At 47.3% G+C, this 17138-nt stretch overlaps 4 protein-coding genes across 4 annotated transcripts; 1 reads left to right on the forward strand and 3 right to left on the reverse strand.

Annotated features, from left to right (window-relative positions):
• Positions 1 to 165: 165 nt before the first annotated feature.
• ccdc90b (coiled-coil domain containing 90B) lies at positions 166 to 2424 on the reverse strand. The gene is made up of 9 exons (XM_062405390.1): positions 2267 to 2424; positions 1959 to 2078; positions 1675 to 1778; positions 1502 to 1603; positions 868 to 909; positions 727 to 798; positions 596 to 649; positions 331 to 445; positions 166 to 261 (listed from the first exon to the last, which is right to left on the reverse strand). The coding sequence occupies exons 1-9, from the start codon at positions 2313 to 2315 to the stop codon at positions 206 to 208; spliced, it is 714 nt and encodes a 237-aa protein (XP_062261374.1). The 5' UTR covers positions 2316 to 2424; the 3' UTR covers positions 166 to 205.
• A 608-nt stretch (positions 2425 to 3032) lies between these two features.
• alg8 (ALG8 alpha-1,3-glucosyltransferase) lies at positions 3033 to 8884 on the forward strand. Its single transcript, XM_062405392.1, has 13 exons — positions 3033 to 3137; positions 3570 to 3648; positions 3730 to 3923; positions 4221 to 4330; positions 4496 to 4563; positions 4679 to 4805; positions 5210 to 5313; positions 5779 to 5899; positions 6386 to 6525; positions 6650 to 6789; positions 7099 to 7196; positions 7384 to 7456; positions 8026 to 8884. The coding sequence occupies exons 1-13, from the start codon at positions 3049 to 3051 to the stop codon at positions 8240 to 8242; spliced, it is 1560 nt and encodes a 519-aa protein (XP_062261376.1). The 5' UTR covers positions 3033 to 3048; the 3' UTR covers positions 8243 to 8884.
• A 538-nt stretch (positions 8885 to 9422) lies between these two features.
• LOC133969811 (putative per-hexamer repeat protein 5) lies at positions 9423 to 9965 on the reverse strand. Its single transcript, XM_062406509.1, has one exon. The coding sequence runs from the start codon at positions 9963 to 9965 to the stop codon at positions 9423 to 9425; it is 543 nt and encodes a 180-aa protein (XP_062262493.1).
• Positions 9949 to 16232, reverse strand: guca1d (guanylate cyclase activator 1d). Its single transcript, XM_062405393.1, has 4 exons — positions 15754 to 16232; positions 13317 to 13466; positions 11923 to 12010; positions 9949 to 11839 (listed from the first exon to the last, which is right to left on the reverse strand). Exons 1-4 carry the CDS (start codon positions 15946 to 15948, stop codon positions 11715 to 11717), a joined length of 558 nt encoding a protein of 185 aa, XP_062261377.1. The 5' UTR covers positions 15949 to 16232; the 3' UTR covers positions 9949 to 11714.
• Between the last annotated feature and the right edge of the window lie 906 nt (positions 16233 to 17138).

The following is a 17138-nucleotide window of genomic DNA, read 5'->3' on the forward strand; positions in this document are numbered from 1 at the left end:
TTTAAATCTGTAAATGCCTTGTCTTTGCCATAGAGTAAATCCGGAGTCTAATCTAGCTGGAAGGAATGCAAATCATTTTCCTCTAAAAAATAGCGATGTTCATTTAATAAAAAATATTTTGTGAAAAAATACTTCACTATAAATAAAAGTACACGAAGCTGAGAGTGTTTGTGTACTTTCACTTTATTAAACCAGCTCCAGGTCTTCACCTCCACAGTCTGTAGACACCGAGAGCGAGGGCGAGACACGAGAACACGGTCGCTGAGGCGGAACAGGACAACTATTAGTTACTGAAGTTACTCTGATTACTCTGATTACTCTGTAAGTTACCTGCCAGGTAGGTGACCGTCTCCAGTTTCAGAGACTCCAGCAGAGTTTTGAGTGACGCCACCTGCAGGTCGATCTTCTTGTTGATCTCCATGTTGTCGTTTTCCAGGTCGACTTTCTGAAGATGAGACGAGGAGACGTCCGGTCAAAGTTCAACCAGCACAGTAGTTTAGAGTATAACCGAAGTATTTCAGTATAATAGTAATACTACAGTAATATTACAGTAATATTACAGTGGTGTTATCATTTTACGATCCGGTTGCTTCACCTTGTGATGGAACTCTGACGTGGTCTCCATCAGTTTCTTCTCCTGTTCAGTGAACTGACACAAGAACACAGAGTTACACTCATGATGCGTTCACTGACTCGTGTACACGATGCGTTCACTGACCGACTCACCATGTCGGACATCCTGCTGCTCTCCAGGTTGATGTCCAGTTTGCTTTCAGCTCGGACTCTCTGCGTCTCCTCCTGAACAGAGAACGGGTTCATCAGATCGCACCTGTGCAGCTTCCAGATCCGTCAGCAAAGAGTTTGTACCTTCAGTCGGTTCCACAGCTGCTCCAGCTCGCGCTTCATTTTCTGTCCAGCAGGTGGCGCACAGTGGAATAAAGAAAGTGTGTCCATTGTTAGAAATAACACAACAGTGGTGTACAGAGTGTTGTGTCACAGGATACGTTACGTGTTGTGTTACCATACGTTACAGTGTGGTTGTACGTGTTGTGTTATCATAGGTTACAGTGTGGTTGTACGTGTTGTGTTACAGTCTGGTTGTAAGTGTTGTGTTACAGTGTGGTTGTACGTGTTGTGTTACAGTGTGGCTGTACGTGTTGTGTTACCACAGGTTACAGTGTGGCTGTACGTGTTGTGTTACAGTGTGGCTGTACGTGTTGTGTTACAGTGTGGTTGTACGTGTTGTGTTACAGTGTGGCTGTGCGTGTTGTGTTACAGTGTGGTTGTACGTGTTGTGTTACAGTGTGGTTGTACGTGTTGTGTTACAGTGTGGTTGTACGTGTTGTGTTACAGTGTGGTTGTACGTGTTGTGTTACAGTGTGGTTGTACGTGTTGTGTTACAGTGTGGTTGTACGTGTTGTGTTACAGTGTGGTTGTACGTGTTGTGTTACAGTGTGGCTGTACGTGTTGTGTTACAGTGTGGCTGTGCGTGTTGTGTTACCATGTTTTCAGACCGCAGGTTGGCGAACTCGCTCTTCTCCAGGATCACCATGTCCTTCCTGATGGAGTCCAGATGAGCCACAATCTGCTGCAGAGCGATTTCCTGAAAGTCACACGCATGAGAAGATTGACTCAGTACCTGCTCTGACCTCTGACCTCTGACCTGCGTCCTACCTGGTGGGACTTGGTCACCATGTCTCTGTAAACGATGTCGATGTTGGCCGTGGTCAGAGTCACCAGCGCGGAGACGACCAGCTCGGCCTGACGCTTCTCAAAACCTGAAACAAAGAAACTCCATGTTTACTGGAGACACTGGGATCAGATCCTGTTCTTTCAAAATAAAAGCAGCTGAACTGACTGATGGCTCTCACTGCACCACTGTGATACATCATCTTGACATCACTAGGAAGTGATGTCACAACAGTACTGTGATGTACTTCCTGTCAGTGTGTCCTCACCGCTCTGCTCCAGCTCTGTCACCATGGTGTGGGAATCGAACGTGAGCTTTCGCTGCTCCAGAGGCGTCAGTTCAACTTTTCTCAGGTCAAAGGTCAATGCAGGGGCTGTCAAGTGGAAATCTGTCACACACACACACACGCACACACACACACACACACACACACACACACACACACACACACACACACACACAAACACACACACACACACACACGAATATTATTATTTCAACTGACCAGTGTGTAAGTCTAACAGTAATAGATTACTCCAGTATTCCAAGAGAGTAATCAGCTGGAGTCGGACTCACGTCTCCGGGTTCGAAACCCCCACAGGTGGAACCTCCGCAGCGCGTGCATCCGGAAGCTGCAGTGTTTACAAGTTTGAGCAAAGTGAGAAAACTGACGATCAGCTGATCGTGGAACAGACCGGAAACACTGTGACGTAACAGGAGACGGTCAGGTCACCCTTCAGGAACACTCGGAATTCTCACTTCACTGCTCGAGCTAATGAGACAGCGTCCTCCAGTGGTTGAAGATATATCTACCCATGTACTGTAGTCACCTAGTAGTAGATATACTACAGTTTATCTAGTAGTAGTTATACTACAGTGTATCTAGTAGTAGATATATTACAGTTTATCTAGTAGCAGTTACACTATAGTTTATCTAGTAGTAGTTATACTACAGTTTACCTAATAGTAGATATACTACAGTTGCTTCTGTTTATTCTCTGAAATACTGTTGTGTTTTATGACGTCACAAACATTTAACAGTTAACAGATTTGCACTGATTCAGATCAATTATAATTCAATGATTAATAAATAGGTGAAGTTAATTGACGAACACAGCAGTAGATGAAGGGACTTGAATTAACGACACATTTATCAGGTGCGACATGAATGCATCAATAATTATTATCATAATTCAACTACATCATATAATGACATATATTGATTAAACAATCTATTTCAATACTCTTAACGTTAAGTGTCAAAACGAACTGGAGCTAGGACCCAACAGCGGATTATTGTCACTGTCCTGCACGGAGCTGTCAATAAAGTTGTTTTGAAAGGGAACCTTCCGGGTGTCATGGCGGCGGCGGAGTGTGTCAGCGGCCGCTGGTTTCCTGCTTTAGTGTTTGGAGTTTCTCTGTTGAAGAGTGTGTTCATCACTTCATAGTGAGTCACACACAGACACACACAGAGACAGAGAGACACAGAGACAGACACACACACATACACACACACACACACTGAACAAACACACAAACTGAGCAGACACACAAAGACACACAAACACTGAGACACAAAGACAAACACGTATGCACACAGCCACACACGCACGGACACACACAGAGACAGACACCGACACAAAAACTGAGCAGACACACACACACACACTTACACACAGACAGAGACAGACACACACACACACACAGAGACAGTGTTTATTTCCGATTAGCATCTGGCTAACTGCTTAAATGAAGTCTTTATTTAAATCTCGTTAACAGAGACGTGTGTGTAGATTCTAACAACGTTAGAACTGTATTAATGTGTTTAGTGTATGTTTGTGTAGATGGAGTTTGATGTGTGTGTGTGTGTGTGTGTCAGTCACTCCACAGACTTTGAGGTGCACAGGAACTGGCTGGCGATCACACACAGCCTGCCGGTGTCCAGGTGGTACCATGAGGTCAGTGGATCCACGAGCCTCTGAGCTCATCACCGGGTCGACGCCTCTTTGTTGTGGTGACGGATCTTCTGTGTTCTGCAGAACTCGTCCGTGTGGACCCTGGACTACCCCCCCCTGTTCGCCTGGTTCGAGTTCGGCCTGTCCCAGGTGGCGCAGCACTTTGACAGAGACATGCTGCAGGTGGAGAATCTGAACTACGCCAGCTCGTCCACGGTTCTCTTTCAGAGGCTGTCCGTCATCTTCACAGACCTGGTTTTTGCTTTCGGTGCCAGAGAGTGAGTAACATGACATCATCTCTGGGTCCCGCCCACACACGAGCTAAACCAATCAGGAGTCAGTTCCAGCTTTAATCCAATGTTGACAACTACCTAAAAAGACAGAAACCATTTGAGAAACATTTATTTTGACTGTGATGTATAATGTTTGTTGTCCGTGTCCCATCTGCTAACATGGAGCAGTTTTGGATCTATTCTGCAGTAAGCCACCAGGGGGCGATCAGGAGGATTGGTCTTAAATAGAATAAACAGTAACAGTTTGAAACATTGGTTGTGATTGGCTGTGCCGTGGTCCAGGTGCTGCAGGTGCGTTCAGGAGCAGAAAGGCTCTCGGGACGTCCTGAGCCGTCCGTCCTTCGTCCTCGCCGTCCTGCTGCTCTTCAACTTCGGCCTCCTCATCCTCGACCGTATCCTCAGCTCAGCCGCTCGCTCCTCCCACTGCTCTCAAAACAGTTTATTCTAAATGTAGAGTATGTTTGTTTGTGCTTCTAGGTTTGATATGTTCAATGTGAAACCTTTCATTTTCCATGGTCACATCAGTTTGTAGAAATGACCTTTGACCTGACACTCAGACGTTCACTTCCAGTATAACGGCTTCCTGTTTGGTTTCCTGCTGCTGTCGCTGTCCAAACACCTGCAGGTCTGAACATCACGCTCACAAACACTGTTCATGGTTTTCTGTTATTTTCATCTTTAATATTTTGTGGCATATAAATCACCGTTTCACGTTGTGTGTTTTTTTTATGTTGCAAAAGTCTCAGCACCTACAGGGGGCGCTACTTTTCTCCATCCTGCTCAACCTGAAGCACATCTACCTGTATGTGGCTCCAGCCTACGGCATCTTCCTGCTGAGGAGTTACTGCTTCACTGAGGACAACAAAGGTATGACACACACACACACACACACACACACACACACACACACACACACACACACACACACACACACACACACACACACACACACACACAAACACACACACAGTATGAACTGAATTGACAGAAACATCTACTTTTATTTTTTCGTTCGGTCCATGTCCTCTCTGCTAACATGGAGGAGGTCCGTGACGTGTACTGCAGTTAGCCACCAGGGGGCGCTCCAGATGATGTCATGTCATGTTGTTGAGTGTATGGTCAGGACATTAAAGAACAACGTTTTTGTCGTATAAATAGTCAAGAGAAGTTAGCCTCAGTAAAGGTTACCAACTAGTTTTCACAACATTCAAACCTAAACTGGATTTACGGTTCTCCTCACTGGTTCTGCTGTGACTGGTTTTCTTTTTCAGACGGTTCTGTGAGGTGGACGAGCTTCAGCCTGCGGCGTCTGATTGGTCTGGGAACCATCGTGGCGAGCGTCTGCGCTCTGTCCTTCGGTCCCTTTATTATGATGGTGAGAGTCTCACAGGTCTCACTCCCTCTCTTCGTACTCTCTCTCCAGTTCATCTGTTTGTGCTCGTCCGCTCCGGATCAAACACAAAACAGCAGTACCACCGGAAATCATGGGGGGGCAGTGTAACAATAGTTCCAGCGAGAACACCAAGAAATGTCCCTGTCCCCGGGTTTCGACCTCCGGGACAAACAGGTTTGCAACGCGGACGCCTTTGCAGCCTCCTCCACCGCCACCATGTTGTTGTTCACAAGAGCTCACCGTTCTGTGCTGCCCTCTAGTGGTGGTATAGATGAGGAGCCATGCCACCATGAAGGAAGTGGGCGGTGACGTTACCACGTTTGAAACAGACAAATCACTTTTTGTACATAAATGAGTTAAAGGAACATTTTACTTTGTCGACTTAAAATCCAGGAAGTGTGTGTATGACCAGGGATTGATGTTGTCGTCACGTGGCGTCTGTTCCAGGGTCAGCTGCCGCAGGTCCTGTCTCGTCTCTTCCCCTTCAAGCGGGGCCTCTGCCACGCCTACTGGGCCCCAAACGTCTGGGCCCTCTACAACGTGCTGGACAAGAGCCTGGCGACGCTCGGTGAGACTCCGCCTCCTCATGACGTCCTGTCTGATTGGGTTGGGGTCCGTCTCTCCGAATTCCCCCCCCCCGGTCTATAAATTCAGTTGGCCCCCGCTGCACTGGGACGTCCGCTGTCCCGGTCATTGAATCCACCGGCGCAGACAAAGGCCGGAGGTCCTTAACGGCAGAGAGCAGATGGTCAAGCTGCTTCTTACTGTCTCCTCTGCCACAGGGGGCGCTGTGCACATTCAGAGCTTTTGGCAGCTGTCATCGACCAATCAACATCCACAACAGTTCCTCCCTAGCAGGGGTGTCCAAACTACGGCCCGCAGATGGCCCACGGGCCGTAGTTTGGACACCCCTGCTCTATAGCTACACACATCACGTCTGTTTCACACAGGAGGAAATCAAAGATGTGGAAAATGGTTTTAACTAAATGTTTTCAGATGAAGGAAACATGTTTGATTGGTTTTGAGCTGAGTTTAGTTTGATGATTGTTTTCAGGCGTCGGTCTGAAGCTGCTGGACGAGACGCAGCTTCCTCGAGCCTCCATGACGGGCGGCCTGGTTCAGGAGGTTCAACACTCGGTCCTTCCCTCCGTCTCTCCCTCCGTCACACTCGTCTGCACTCTTCTCTCCATCCTGGTGCGTGAGAACAAATTAACTGAGACAGGATTTAAAATCAAGTTTTCATCCGACTCCCTGATTAGTGCACTGTATGTTCTCAGAGTCACGTTTATCTTTGTTTCTGTCCTCTGCACCTCTGAAGCCGGCGGTAGCGTCCATCTGGTGGCGTCCTCGTGGCGCTCGAGGTTTTCTGCGCTGCCTGCTGCTCTGCGCTCTGGGCTCCTTCCTGTTCGGATGGCACGTCCACGAGAAGGCTGTCCTCATCGCCATCCTGCCTCTGAGGTCGGCGCCGACTCACTACCTGAGATCTCACACTGCCTTAGTTTGAGTTTTGTTTAGTGCAAAGAAGTTTAAAATCACTTCCTACTTGGCCTGGTACGACCCCCGGTAGTCACATGACCACGAGGTTAGCGTCACCGCCCTGAAGCGTCGTCAGGAAACGATGAGAAGCTGATTGGCTGCAGGACGCCAGCCGGGCAGACGCAGAGTTAAACAACTGTTACAAACAAAAAGTAGATGAATGAAAGATGAAGTCATCGAAGTCTCGACCTTCGTTTGAACACAATCGTTTGTGTGTTTTTTCCTCTGAAGCATCCTGGCGGTTGAGAGCAGAGAGGATGCTGGGATCTTCCTGGTTCTGACGACCACAGGCCATTACTCGCTGTTCCCACTGCTCTTCACCCCCGCAGGTAAACGCAGCCGACACGCGGGTCACATGACACTTACACCTCATCTTGTTTTTGGTACATGTTTCAGCTCTGTCAGATTGTGTGTTGCTGTGTGACTGTTGTGCGATTGGTGTGTTATGTCAGGTGACGCTGTTTCCTCCTGATTTTTGTCTGACTGTGATCAAACTGATGTCACTTCCTGTTTCAGAGCTGCCAATCAAAGTCCTTCTGATGCTGATTTTTACCATTTACTCTTTCACTGCGCTGAGGAAACTGCACAGGTAAACACACACACACACACACACACACATACACACACACACACACACAAACAGGTAAACACGCACACACAGGAACACAAACACACACACACACAGGAACACACACACACAGGTAAACACACACACACACACACACACACACAGGAACACACACTCACACAGGAACACAAACACACACACACACAGCAACACACACACACACACACACAGGAACACAAACACACACACAAACACACACACACACACACAGGTAAACACACACACACAGGAACACAAACACACACACACACACACAGGTAAACACACACACACAGGAACACAAACACACACACACACACAAACACACACACACAGGCAAACACACACACACAAGAACACAAACACACACACACAGGAACACACACACACACAAACACACACACACACACACACAGGTAAACACACACACAAACACACACAGGTAAACACACACACACACACACAAACACACACAGGAACACTCTACATTTGACTGATCGATCAATCCTGATGTAACCGATTCAGTAATCAGATTACTTCCTGCCCCTCAGCGGCTCTGTGTTGCGCCCCCTGGAGGTTGTCTTCTTGCTCGGTCTGGTTGCCGTGGCAATCGTCTGCGAAGTCCTCTTCCCTCTGTCACCGTGGCAACAGAAGCTGCCCTTCCTCCCCCTGCTGGTGACGTCGGTGTACTGCTCCCTGGGCGTCTGTTACTCCTTCCTGCGTCTGTACGTCAGTCTGCTGAGTCGGGAGAAGTCCAAACAGTTGTGAGACGGCGTTGAGTGGTCGAGAGGTTGCTGGTTAGATCCCCAAGACACCTACAAGACACTGACACCAGCTGCTGTCCTCCAGTCAGAGGAGGCGACGCTCGTATTTACAAAAACACAAAAACTTGTCTTCCTCTGGAACTTGACCAAACATCGTCAGACACGCCTTCAGTGGCTAAAGTGACAAACTTCACAATTCACATCAGCTGCAACGAAACCTAACTGTGTGAAGAGGCGTCACTCTGCTTCACCTCCGTAAACATTCTGTCGTCACAAGCTGCAGCAGAGTGAGACGTCTGTTCTCCAGAGGATCACATCGACTGCTCTGATTCGTCAGTCTCTGGATCAAACAGCTGTTACTGAGACTCCATCCGTTCTGTGACAGCTGATAATCAACAATAAAGGTCTGTCAGGGGTCAGAGGTCAGGGGTCAGAGGTCAGTGAAAACTGAAGCACACAAAAGACTGACAAGCGGTGACATCATCTGTACAAACTATGATGTCACATCAAGTGAATGAAACGACCTGTCAGTCATGTTTATAATAAAAAGCCACGTGAACCAAAGAGGAAGTGAAACGCTGATGATGATGATGATGATGATGATGATGATATTTTTCTATATTTTCAAATAAAGAAGAAACTGTCACGTTGGTGTTTGTGATTATTTGTCGTTAGCTGTTTGGCTGCTAGCATCCGATGACGTGTTTGAGTCTGATGGTTTGTTTAGTTCGATGTCTGAAGTCAAAGTTCAAATTAAAGACACAGTTGGTTTAAAAACTTTATTGATAAGGCAACACAAGACATGATCAGTTAGAATGAACTATTGCACAATACAAAGTGTTAGCGTTGATGCTAACCTGCATGTCAAATGCACACATCGTAAATAAAGATGGACGAAGTATTGGTATTGGTTATAAACCCCTCCTCCTCCGTGTTAGCAGATGGGACATGAACCAAACTAAAGTCAAAGTAGACGTTTATTCACTACTGCACAAAGATGGTGAGAAGTTGTGGCTTAAAGTTTGGAGGAAGTGAAGACGTGTCGTCCATCTTTACTTTGGGTCATTGATTCACAATCTATGCTCAGATCGGACTGTATTGTAACTATTATCAGTTTAGCAGCTTTAAGGACAAAGTGGCCTCGTCTCTTTTCCTCTTCTGTTCCATTAAGTGCGAGTTCTTCATCAGTTCACACGCTCCCTGGTCCCGACCCCGTCCCCCTGGTCCCGACCCCGTCCCCCTGGTCCCGACCCCGTCACCCTCGTCCCGACCCCGTCCCCCTGGTCCCGACCCCGTCCCCCTCGTCCCGACCCCGTCCCCCTGGTCCCGACCCCGTCCCCCTGGTCCCGACCCCGTCCCCCTGGTCCCGACCCCGTCACCCTCGTCCCGACCCCGTCCCCCTGGTCCCGACCCCGTCCCCCTCGTCCCGACCCCGTCCCCCTGGTCCCGACCCCGTCCCCCTGGTCCCGACCCCGTCCCCCTGGTCCCGACCCCGTCACCCTCGTCCCGACCCCGTCCCCCTGGTCCCGACCCCGTCCCCCTGGTCCCGACCCCGTCCCCCTGGTCCGACCCCGCCCCCCTGGTCCCGACCCCGTCCCCCTGGTCCCGACCCCGTCCCCCTCGTCCCGACCCCGCCCCCCTGGTCCCGACCCCGTCCCCCTGGTCCCGACCCCGTCCCCCTGGTCCCGACCCCGTCCCCCTGGTCCCGACCCCGTCCCCCTGGTCATCTGATAAAAGTAAGAAGGTAACACTCAAATGACAGATGAAGGTTCTTCTCCGGAGGCAGCCAGCGGAGTCTCCTGCTCTTTGGAGCTGCTGGTTGGGGGAATTCCTTCAGACACAAAGTGTTAACTTCACCTCTGAACTTGAAAATCTTGGTTGAGTTTGACGACGCTAGGTTTTAAATGAAGAACTTTTATTTTATTAACTAACTGAGTTGATTCAGAGTTTATTTCATTGTCAGACCTGAAACCATTCACCTAATAATTCAGCTGCTTCTTTAAACTCGTCTCCCCTGGGTGGCCCTGGTGACCTTGATTGGCCTGGTTTAGCCTGGTTTGGCCTGGTTTGGCCTGGTTTGGCCTGATTCCAGAGCAGGTTGTTGAGGATTATTCTGCCCTTGACTTCACTGCTGTGGAAACCAGAGAGGAAAGAGAATTTTCTGTTTATATATTTAAAATGGAGTAAATTATAAAATGCAAGAACTCCAGTTTGATTGTGTTTGGAGGTTCTCGTCCTCCTGCTGCTTCGCTCTTGAGATGTAAACCTGTGTGGGGCTGAAACTGTCTGTAGATCTGCTCCATTACGGCTCAGGCTGCTGAACCTTTTACAGCATTAAGAGGATCAACGCCGACTCCCAGCATGCACTGCTCTTCACTGTGAGAAACTCTGTCTGAAACTGATCTGGTTTCTGTGAGAGTCACAGCTCCAACTGTCCCCACCAGCTGCAGCTGAAGAGTGAAGCTGAACTGAGATCAGTTAAAAAGACTCAGAAGTTATTAAAAACCAGAGTTTATCTCCAGGATTCAGCAGGAAACTTTAAACCATGAAGACTTCTGAACAGAGGTGGTGGATGTGATACAGCTGCAGCTCTGCAGGTTCAGGAAGCAGAGGATCATGGGTAATATCCGGAAGGACATTGATTCAGTTTGTTTTGATATGAAATCACTTGATCGCCAGTCGATCACCGTGTGAGGAACGAAGTGACAGAAACAGAACAAACTGATGAAGCTGTGGTTTTATATCCAGAGACAGAAATTGGAATATTGTCTGCTGCTGAAAGATTTATATGTCGAGTGATGCTAATGCTAACATTAGCTACGTACCGATAATGCTAACGTAGAAATGGCTCCTTTTAAACAGGTTTCACTAAAATCCAGGCTGAAGATTTTTCGCCGGGTCTGGACAGGAAGGTTTCGATACTACTGCTCCATGATGGAACCAGAGTCAGTTTGATGAATACGATGTTTTTCTACAAATCCAAAAGTCTATAATCCAGCTGTTAGAAAAGGAGTTATTATCTATGAATGAAGTCTGGGGTCATGAGACCACAGAATAACAATCCAATCTGAGAAACGGATCTCAACTCCTACTCATTTGGACCACTTCTGTCTCAGAACGAGTCTTTTGTGTTTGACTGGATTTGAAGGAACTGACCTGAGAGGACAGACAGTTCAGATGGACACAGAGTCTTTAGAAATCGTTGTTCCCTTTCCAACCTGACACCGGGGGACGATGAGGACGAAGAGGACGAGGGACAGTTGGATGTGCGGAGTCTGGACAACCAATTCTAGGCTGTCAAAAATGTTTGATGTTTTCAGCACCTGTTGCTTCCTGCTGCCTCGTCCAGACCAGCAAACAGCAGAAAGGGTAGAGCAAGTCTCTCTCTTCTCGAAGGGGTGAGGGTCCATGGATTCTTTTGGGAGAAGGTTCTGCTTCAGTCTTTGTGGTCCCTCTGCAGCTCCGGCCCTGCGCTCTCAACCCGCCCGCCCCTCCACGATGATGAGTAAAACTGGGGTCAGGTCCATTAGGTTCTTCAGCATGTCCATTATGTCCTCGTGGTCTCTGGCTCCTTCGATGAACTCCTCAAGCGTCAACTCACCTGGTCAGAGGGTGAAGACAGATGAAGGGTTTTAATTGGGCTAGTTAGATTTTTATACCTTTATTTGACTTAGATCTCTTTACCTTCTCCGTTCACGTCAATCTTCTCAAATATGATCGAGACGATCTCTTCTGGGCCGATGTCTCTGTTCCGTGTGATGTCCTGGATGGCCTGCAGGGGGAGACACACAAACGAAACAACTGATCAGGAGGTCCGGCTCTACTTGGTGTTTAAGGTTTAAAACAACTTTTAAAATTCATAATCTGAACTTTATTTTGATGACTTGGGTTTATTGGATCGTTGGGCCAGAATCTCTATTGGACTAAGGAAAGAGAGAAATTGTAAAAGTCTGGATCCTGGTCCTCAGACTGGGATGACGTCCTCCTCTGGCTTGCAGCTCATTCAGCAGATTAGTGCTTGACTAATTTCGTCCTCAGACTGGACCTTGATCTTCAGACTGGACTCTAGCTTTCAGACTGGGATGACGTCCTCCTCTGGGTTGGAGTCACTGACTCCTTCCTGAGCTCATTCAGCAGATTAGCACTCACCTAATTCCAGAGTTAATCCAGCCCAGTTTTCCGTGGGAGCAGCTTCATTACTGCTGATTCAGCGTGGCTTTACTCAGAGGAGTCGTTTCTGGACAGAAGGTCAGGTTCAGGGGATGGCTCTATAATCTGAATGGACACCTCATCGGAATCAGAATCTTTAAAGTGCTGTGAAAAAGCCCCCTCCTTTAGGAAATCAACCAAACCCCCGAACTGAAATGATGATGGGCTTCCCTGTGACACCTGACTGGATTACTGAGACCTGTTCAATCTGAACACTTAATTAGAACCTGACAATGTGAAGTAGACTGAAGGTCCAGAAAAGCATCAGATGAAACTGCGAACTAAAGAAATTCAGAACAAGTCCTCGGACAGGATCACAAAGTCCCCACTGAGTCTCTGGGAACCAATGAGAACCTTGTCTACAAATGAGTGGTGTAATTAGAAGTGAAACTTTCCAGGATCAACTGGCCAAACCCCAGGTGAGCATCTAAGGATCTGGTGAAGGTTCCACAGGGAGAAAGACACTGGTCTCAAGGGCATCATGGGAGACACACGACACAACGACTGGTCTCACATTGTGACCCACAAGACTTTTTGAAACCATCAAGTTTGTTTGAATTAACGATTCTGCAAAGAGAAGTGGGACAAACTCTCTCCACAGCAAAGTTACATTTATTTTCTTATCCATTTTGAATTACTATCGATATAATACCCATGAACAGAGTACAACCAAGAGTTAGCTGAGGTGAATGATTACATCTGTTATTTTATTACTGACGTTAATGGTAAAACATGATTAAACAGATTTCCCATTTATGTTCTAAAGTGTGTAAAGTGTTGGAAGTATCGTTCTCATGCATTTATATTTTTACAGTTACAACTTTAATCGGAGCCTGTTCTCTTTGTGCGTTTTGCTTCGAGCCTCTTACCGAGAAGATGGTCTCCAGTTCGTCCTTGTCGATCTTCCCGTTGCCGTCCTGGTCAAACAGTTTGAAGTACCACTTCAGTTTCTGGTTGATTTCTCCTTTCAGCATCAGACTGACGGCCGCGATATATTCAACAAAGTCGATGTAACCGTCCTGCAGAAGACCAAGGACAGGGTTACACTCTGATTCATGATCAAGGTTCCATCATCTGTCCTGAATGTAAATCTCATTCAAATAATAACCAACACATAGTTTAGGTTTCTCATCTCTTCTCTGAGCGCAGAGTGAAAATCGTTATCTACACAACTGAAGGTGAAAGAGACGATAAGTTGTTTTTTGTGTGTCTGAGCTGCGTGGACATGAACACGACAAGTCGCAGAACACAACTGCATGAACTTGTCATAGAGAAGGGTTTTTACCTGCGCTTGACAAGGCTCGTCTCTGATTGGACAACAGAAAGGAAGTGCTGACCAACCGTACTAATGTTTTCATCGCTGACTCTAAAGTATTTAAAACATTAAATCTCAATCTGCTTATGTCGCAGGTTTTGATCCAAACACGTTGATTTCATCATCTGTCAGAGCTCTCAGAACCTCTTCACTGGACCTCAACTCCACGCTCCTGAATCCACTTAGCTCAGAACCTCTTCACTGGACCTCACCTCCACGCTCCTGAATCCACTTAGCTCAGAACCTCTTCACTGGACCTCACCTCCACGCTCCTGAATCCACTTAGCTCAGAACCTCTTTACTGGACCTCACCTCCAGGCTCCTGAATCCACTTAGCTCAGAACCTCTTCACTGGACCTCACCTCCACGCTCCTGAATCCACTTAGCTCAGCATCACCTCAGCCAGCAGGGAGGAGAGCTCTGCATGCTAACGCTGTAAGCCAATTAGTCAGGGAGCCAGTGGGGTCAGGTCAGCCATGCTTGTTCTCGATCACACCTCCACAGCACAATCCAAATCAATAAAGGAAATTATCTATTTATATAAACAATAAAATGACTGAAGGATAATACAAGATAAAAAAAAAAAAAATGATTTAAAATCTAGACCAGAAGAAAAACATACAATATCTATTCAATCTGGTATCTGGTTCAATCTTCAAAATTAGGGTTAAGGTTGGCGGATGTCTCAGGTTGTTAAAGCCCTATGAGACAAATTGTGATTTGTGAATATGGGCTATACAAATCAAATTTGATTGACTGATTGAAAATAAATGCACAGAACTTCAGCATAAAGGTTTTTGTTGTTTAGTTTGCTTGTTTTTAACAGAAGCTTTTGGTCACATGTCAGTGACATCATCAGCTCACATGTGAAAACCTTGAGAAGTTCAAAAGTGAACACGTGTTTAATGAAGAGAAACGTGTCAGTTGATCGATTCATTCATATTCTGCAGAATAGTTCAAATACTTTGTGTTTATAAAGATCTTCTCTAGTCTTGATGACACTCTGCAGCTCAGTTGCCATCACACATCCACACAGTGCATCATGGGAGGCACCGGGGACCATTCAGGGTTCAACATTTTGCCCAAGGACACTTCGGCATGCAGATGGGGAACATGGGCTCGAACCACACACCTTCTGCTTGGAGGATCTATCCTTCAACCCATTGACGCTATTATTGTGTTAATAAACCTAAAAGCAATTTTTACTTTTCCTCATAGAAATGATGTGTTCTAACTCCAGAGTAGAAATAATCAGTTAATCTGAATAAAACAATAAGATAGACTTAGATTGTCTCAAGTAAAACTTTAAATCTTCCGTTTGTTGTTTTGAAGTTTGACTTTCTGATCATTAAACCGTCGCTTTGCAAAGATAAAGATGGGTTTATGTAATGAGTGTTAGTGGGCTGGGGGCCCCTGGGGGCCCTGAGCTTAGGTGCAGCCCTGAACGTGGAGCTGGAGACGATAAGATTCTGATGAATCTGATCCAACAAAGAAAAAACTTAAATAGTCATAAATATTAGATTCTTCTGGTTCTGGAGAAATGTCAGATCCAACAGTAGTGAAAAGATCAGAGGTCAGAGGTCAGAGGTCGGAGGTCAGAGCTCCGTCAATCCATCATCATGCCTCATGAAACGTTACGGATGATTTTTACGACTTTGTCTCCAAACTAGGACGATAGGATTTTTGCTGTGAAGCACAAACGTTTGTCGATCATCAGACGTGTTCGTTCAGTCAGAACCAGAAAGAAGATAAACACTCTGATCTCTGTGATGTCCTCTGTGACTAGTGTCCGTCCTGGAGACAGATCCTCACACGTGTCTCTGAGGTTCTACCTTCTTCACCTCCTGCACTGACCTGTGTGTGTGTCCGTGTGTGTGTGCTCATGTCTAGTTATAGTTATGAGGACATTTTGTCTGGTCCTCACAAATTAAATTGGCTTTTTGAGGGTTAGGACGCACACGTGTGTGTGTGTGTGTGTGTGTGTGTCGCACCCCGTCCATGTCGAAGGTGAAGAACACCTGGTCCACGTAGCTGCTGGCGTTCTCGTTCATTCCCTTCAGGTCCAGAATGGCCTTCAGCTCGAACAGCGTGATGAGTCCTGACGGAGACTCTCTCATGAACTTGTTGTACCAGTGGTGCATGTCCTCCGCCAGGATGTCTTCCAGGTTCGAGCCGTGGTTCCCCATGAGTGTGGTCCGACGGGTGCAACCGAGGCGAAGACGGACAAGAAAAAGGACGAAGACGAGATCCTGTCCCTTTGAGACGAGATTTCAGAAACAAACCGCAGAAGAAAAGTTGACGTCCTCAGATCCTCAGTGGTGGATGACAGGAGACGCAGAGTTGTTCTCTTGTGTCCTCAGCGGGAAACGAGGACAGGGAACGGGGGAGATATCCGTGGGGGCGGCGGCGAGGCCACAGTCTTCAGCAGCAGGCCGGCCCACATCCAGGCTGCAGTGACTGTGCAGACTGAGAGCAGACCTCAGGACTCTCTAACCCTCTTAGGACCTGGAGGAAGAATCAAGGAAGCACCCAAAATAAACAACCTAATGAGATCAGGCCGCTCTGCTGCAGGGCGCCGCTGCCAGAGGCCTCAGGAGGCTTGACCTGCCGGCCCTGAGTCCTTATATAACCAACCTGTGAACCTCACTTTTTACACCAAAATACTGAGAATGATCCTTTCATGAAGTTTGTCATTCGGCCACAGCACAGACTGTAAATAAGGGAAGAGCTTGTAAAGCCAAGTCATCTGGATCTCCCTCTGGTGGCTGACTGCAGTATAGGTCGTAAACTCCTCCATGTTGGCAGATGGAGCATTGACCAGACCACGGCTCCACTCTACGATCACTACCGCACAGAATCTGACGTAAAGATGTCAACACCACAAGAAGACGTGGCGACGTGTCAGCCATCTTTATTCACAGGCAACAGGCTCCGAGCAGCAGGAAGTGATCCAGTGAAACATCTGAAGAGGAAAACTAGAGATGAAGAAACAACGTAAACTCTGTCGACACTGTTCAGTTTAGATATTCCTACAAATATGGAGTCGAACTCGGACGTGACCCTGAATCCTCCTGACGCCTCAAATCAGAGCCAGAACGGAGCTTCAGCAGCTAAACTGAGGAACCATGTGTTCATCAGCAGCTCGTCCTGCCAGCCGCTCACATCACAGCTTCACAAGTAGCTCTCCACTGAGCCCAGGGTTCAGACCAACCCTGAACAACCTCCACCTCAAGCCAATGAGGAAGAGTCTGGATCCTGTCTTCTGCGTATGGACCAGCAGGGAACTCTTATTCAGGCTCCACCCCCTGCTCCTCCACATTACATGTGGTTCAGAAAACCAAGATGGACGGCAGCTCACAAACCGACCGGTGAGGTC

Source organism: Platichthys flesus, chromosome 15, assembly GCF_949316205.1.
Source record: "Platichthys flesus chromosome 15, fPlaFle2.1, whole genome shotgun sequence".
Lineage (NCBI taxonomy): Eukaryota > Metazoa > Chordata > Actinopteri > Pleuronectiformes > Pleuronectidae > Platichthys > Platichthys flesus.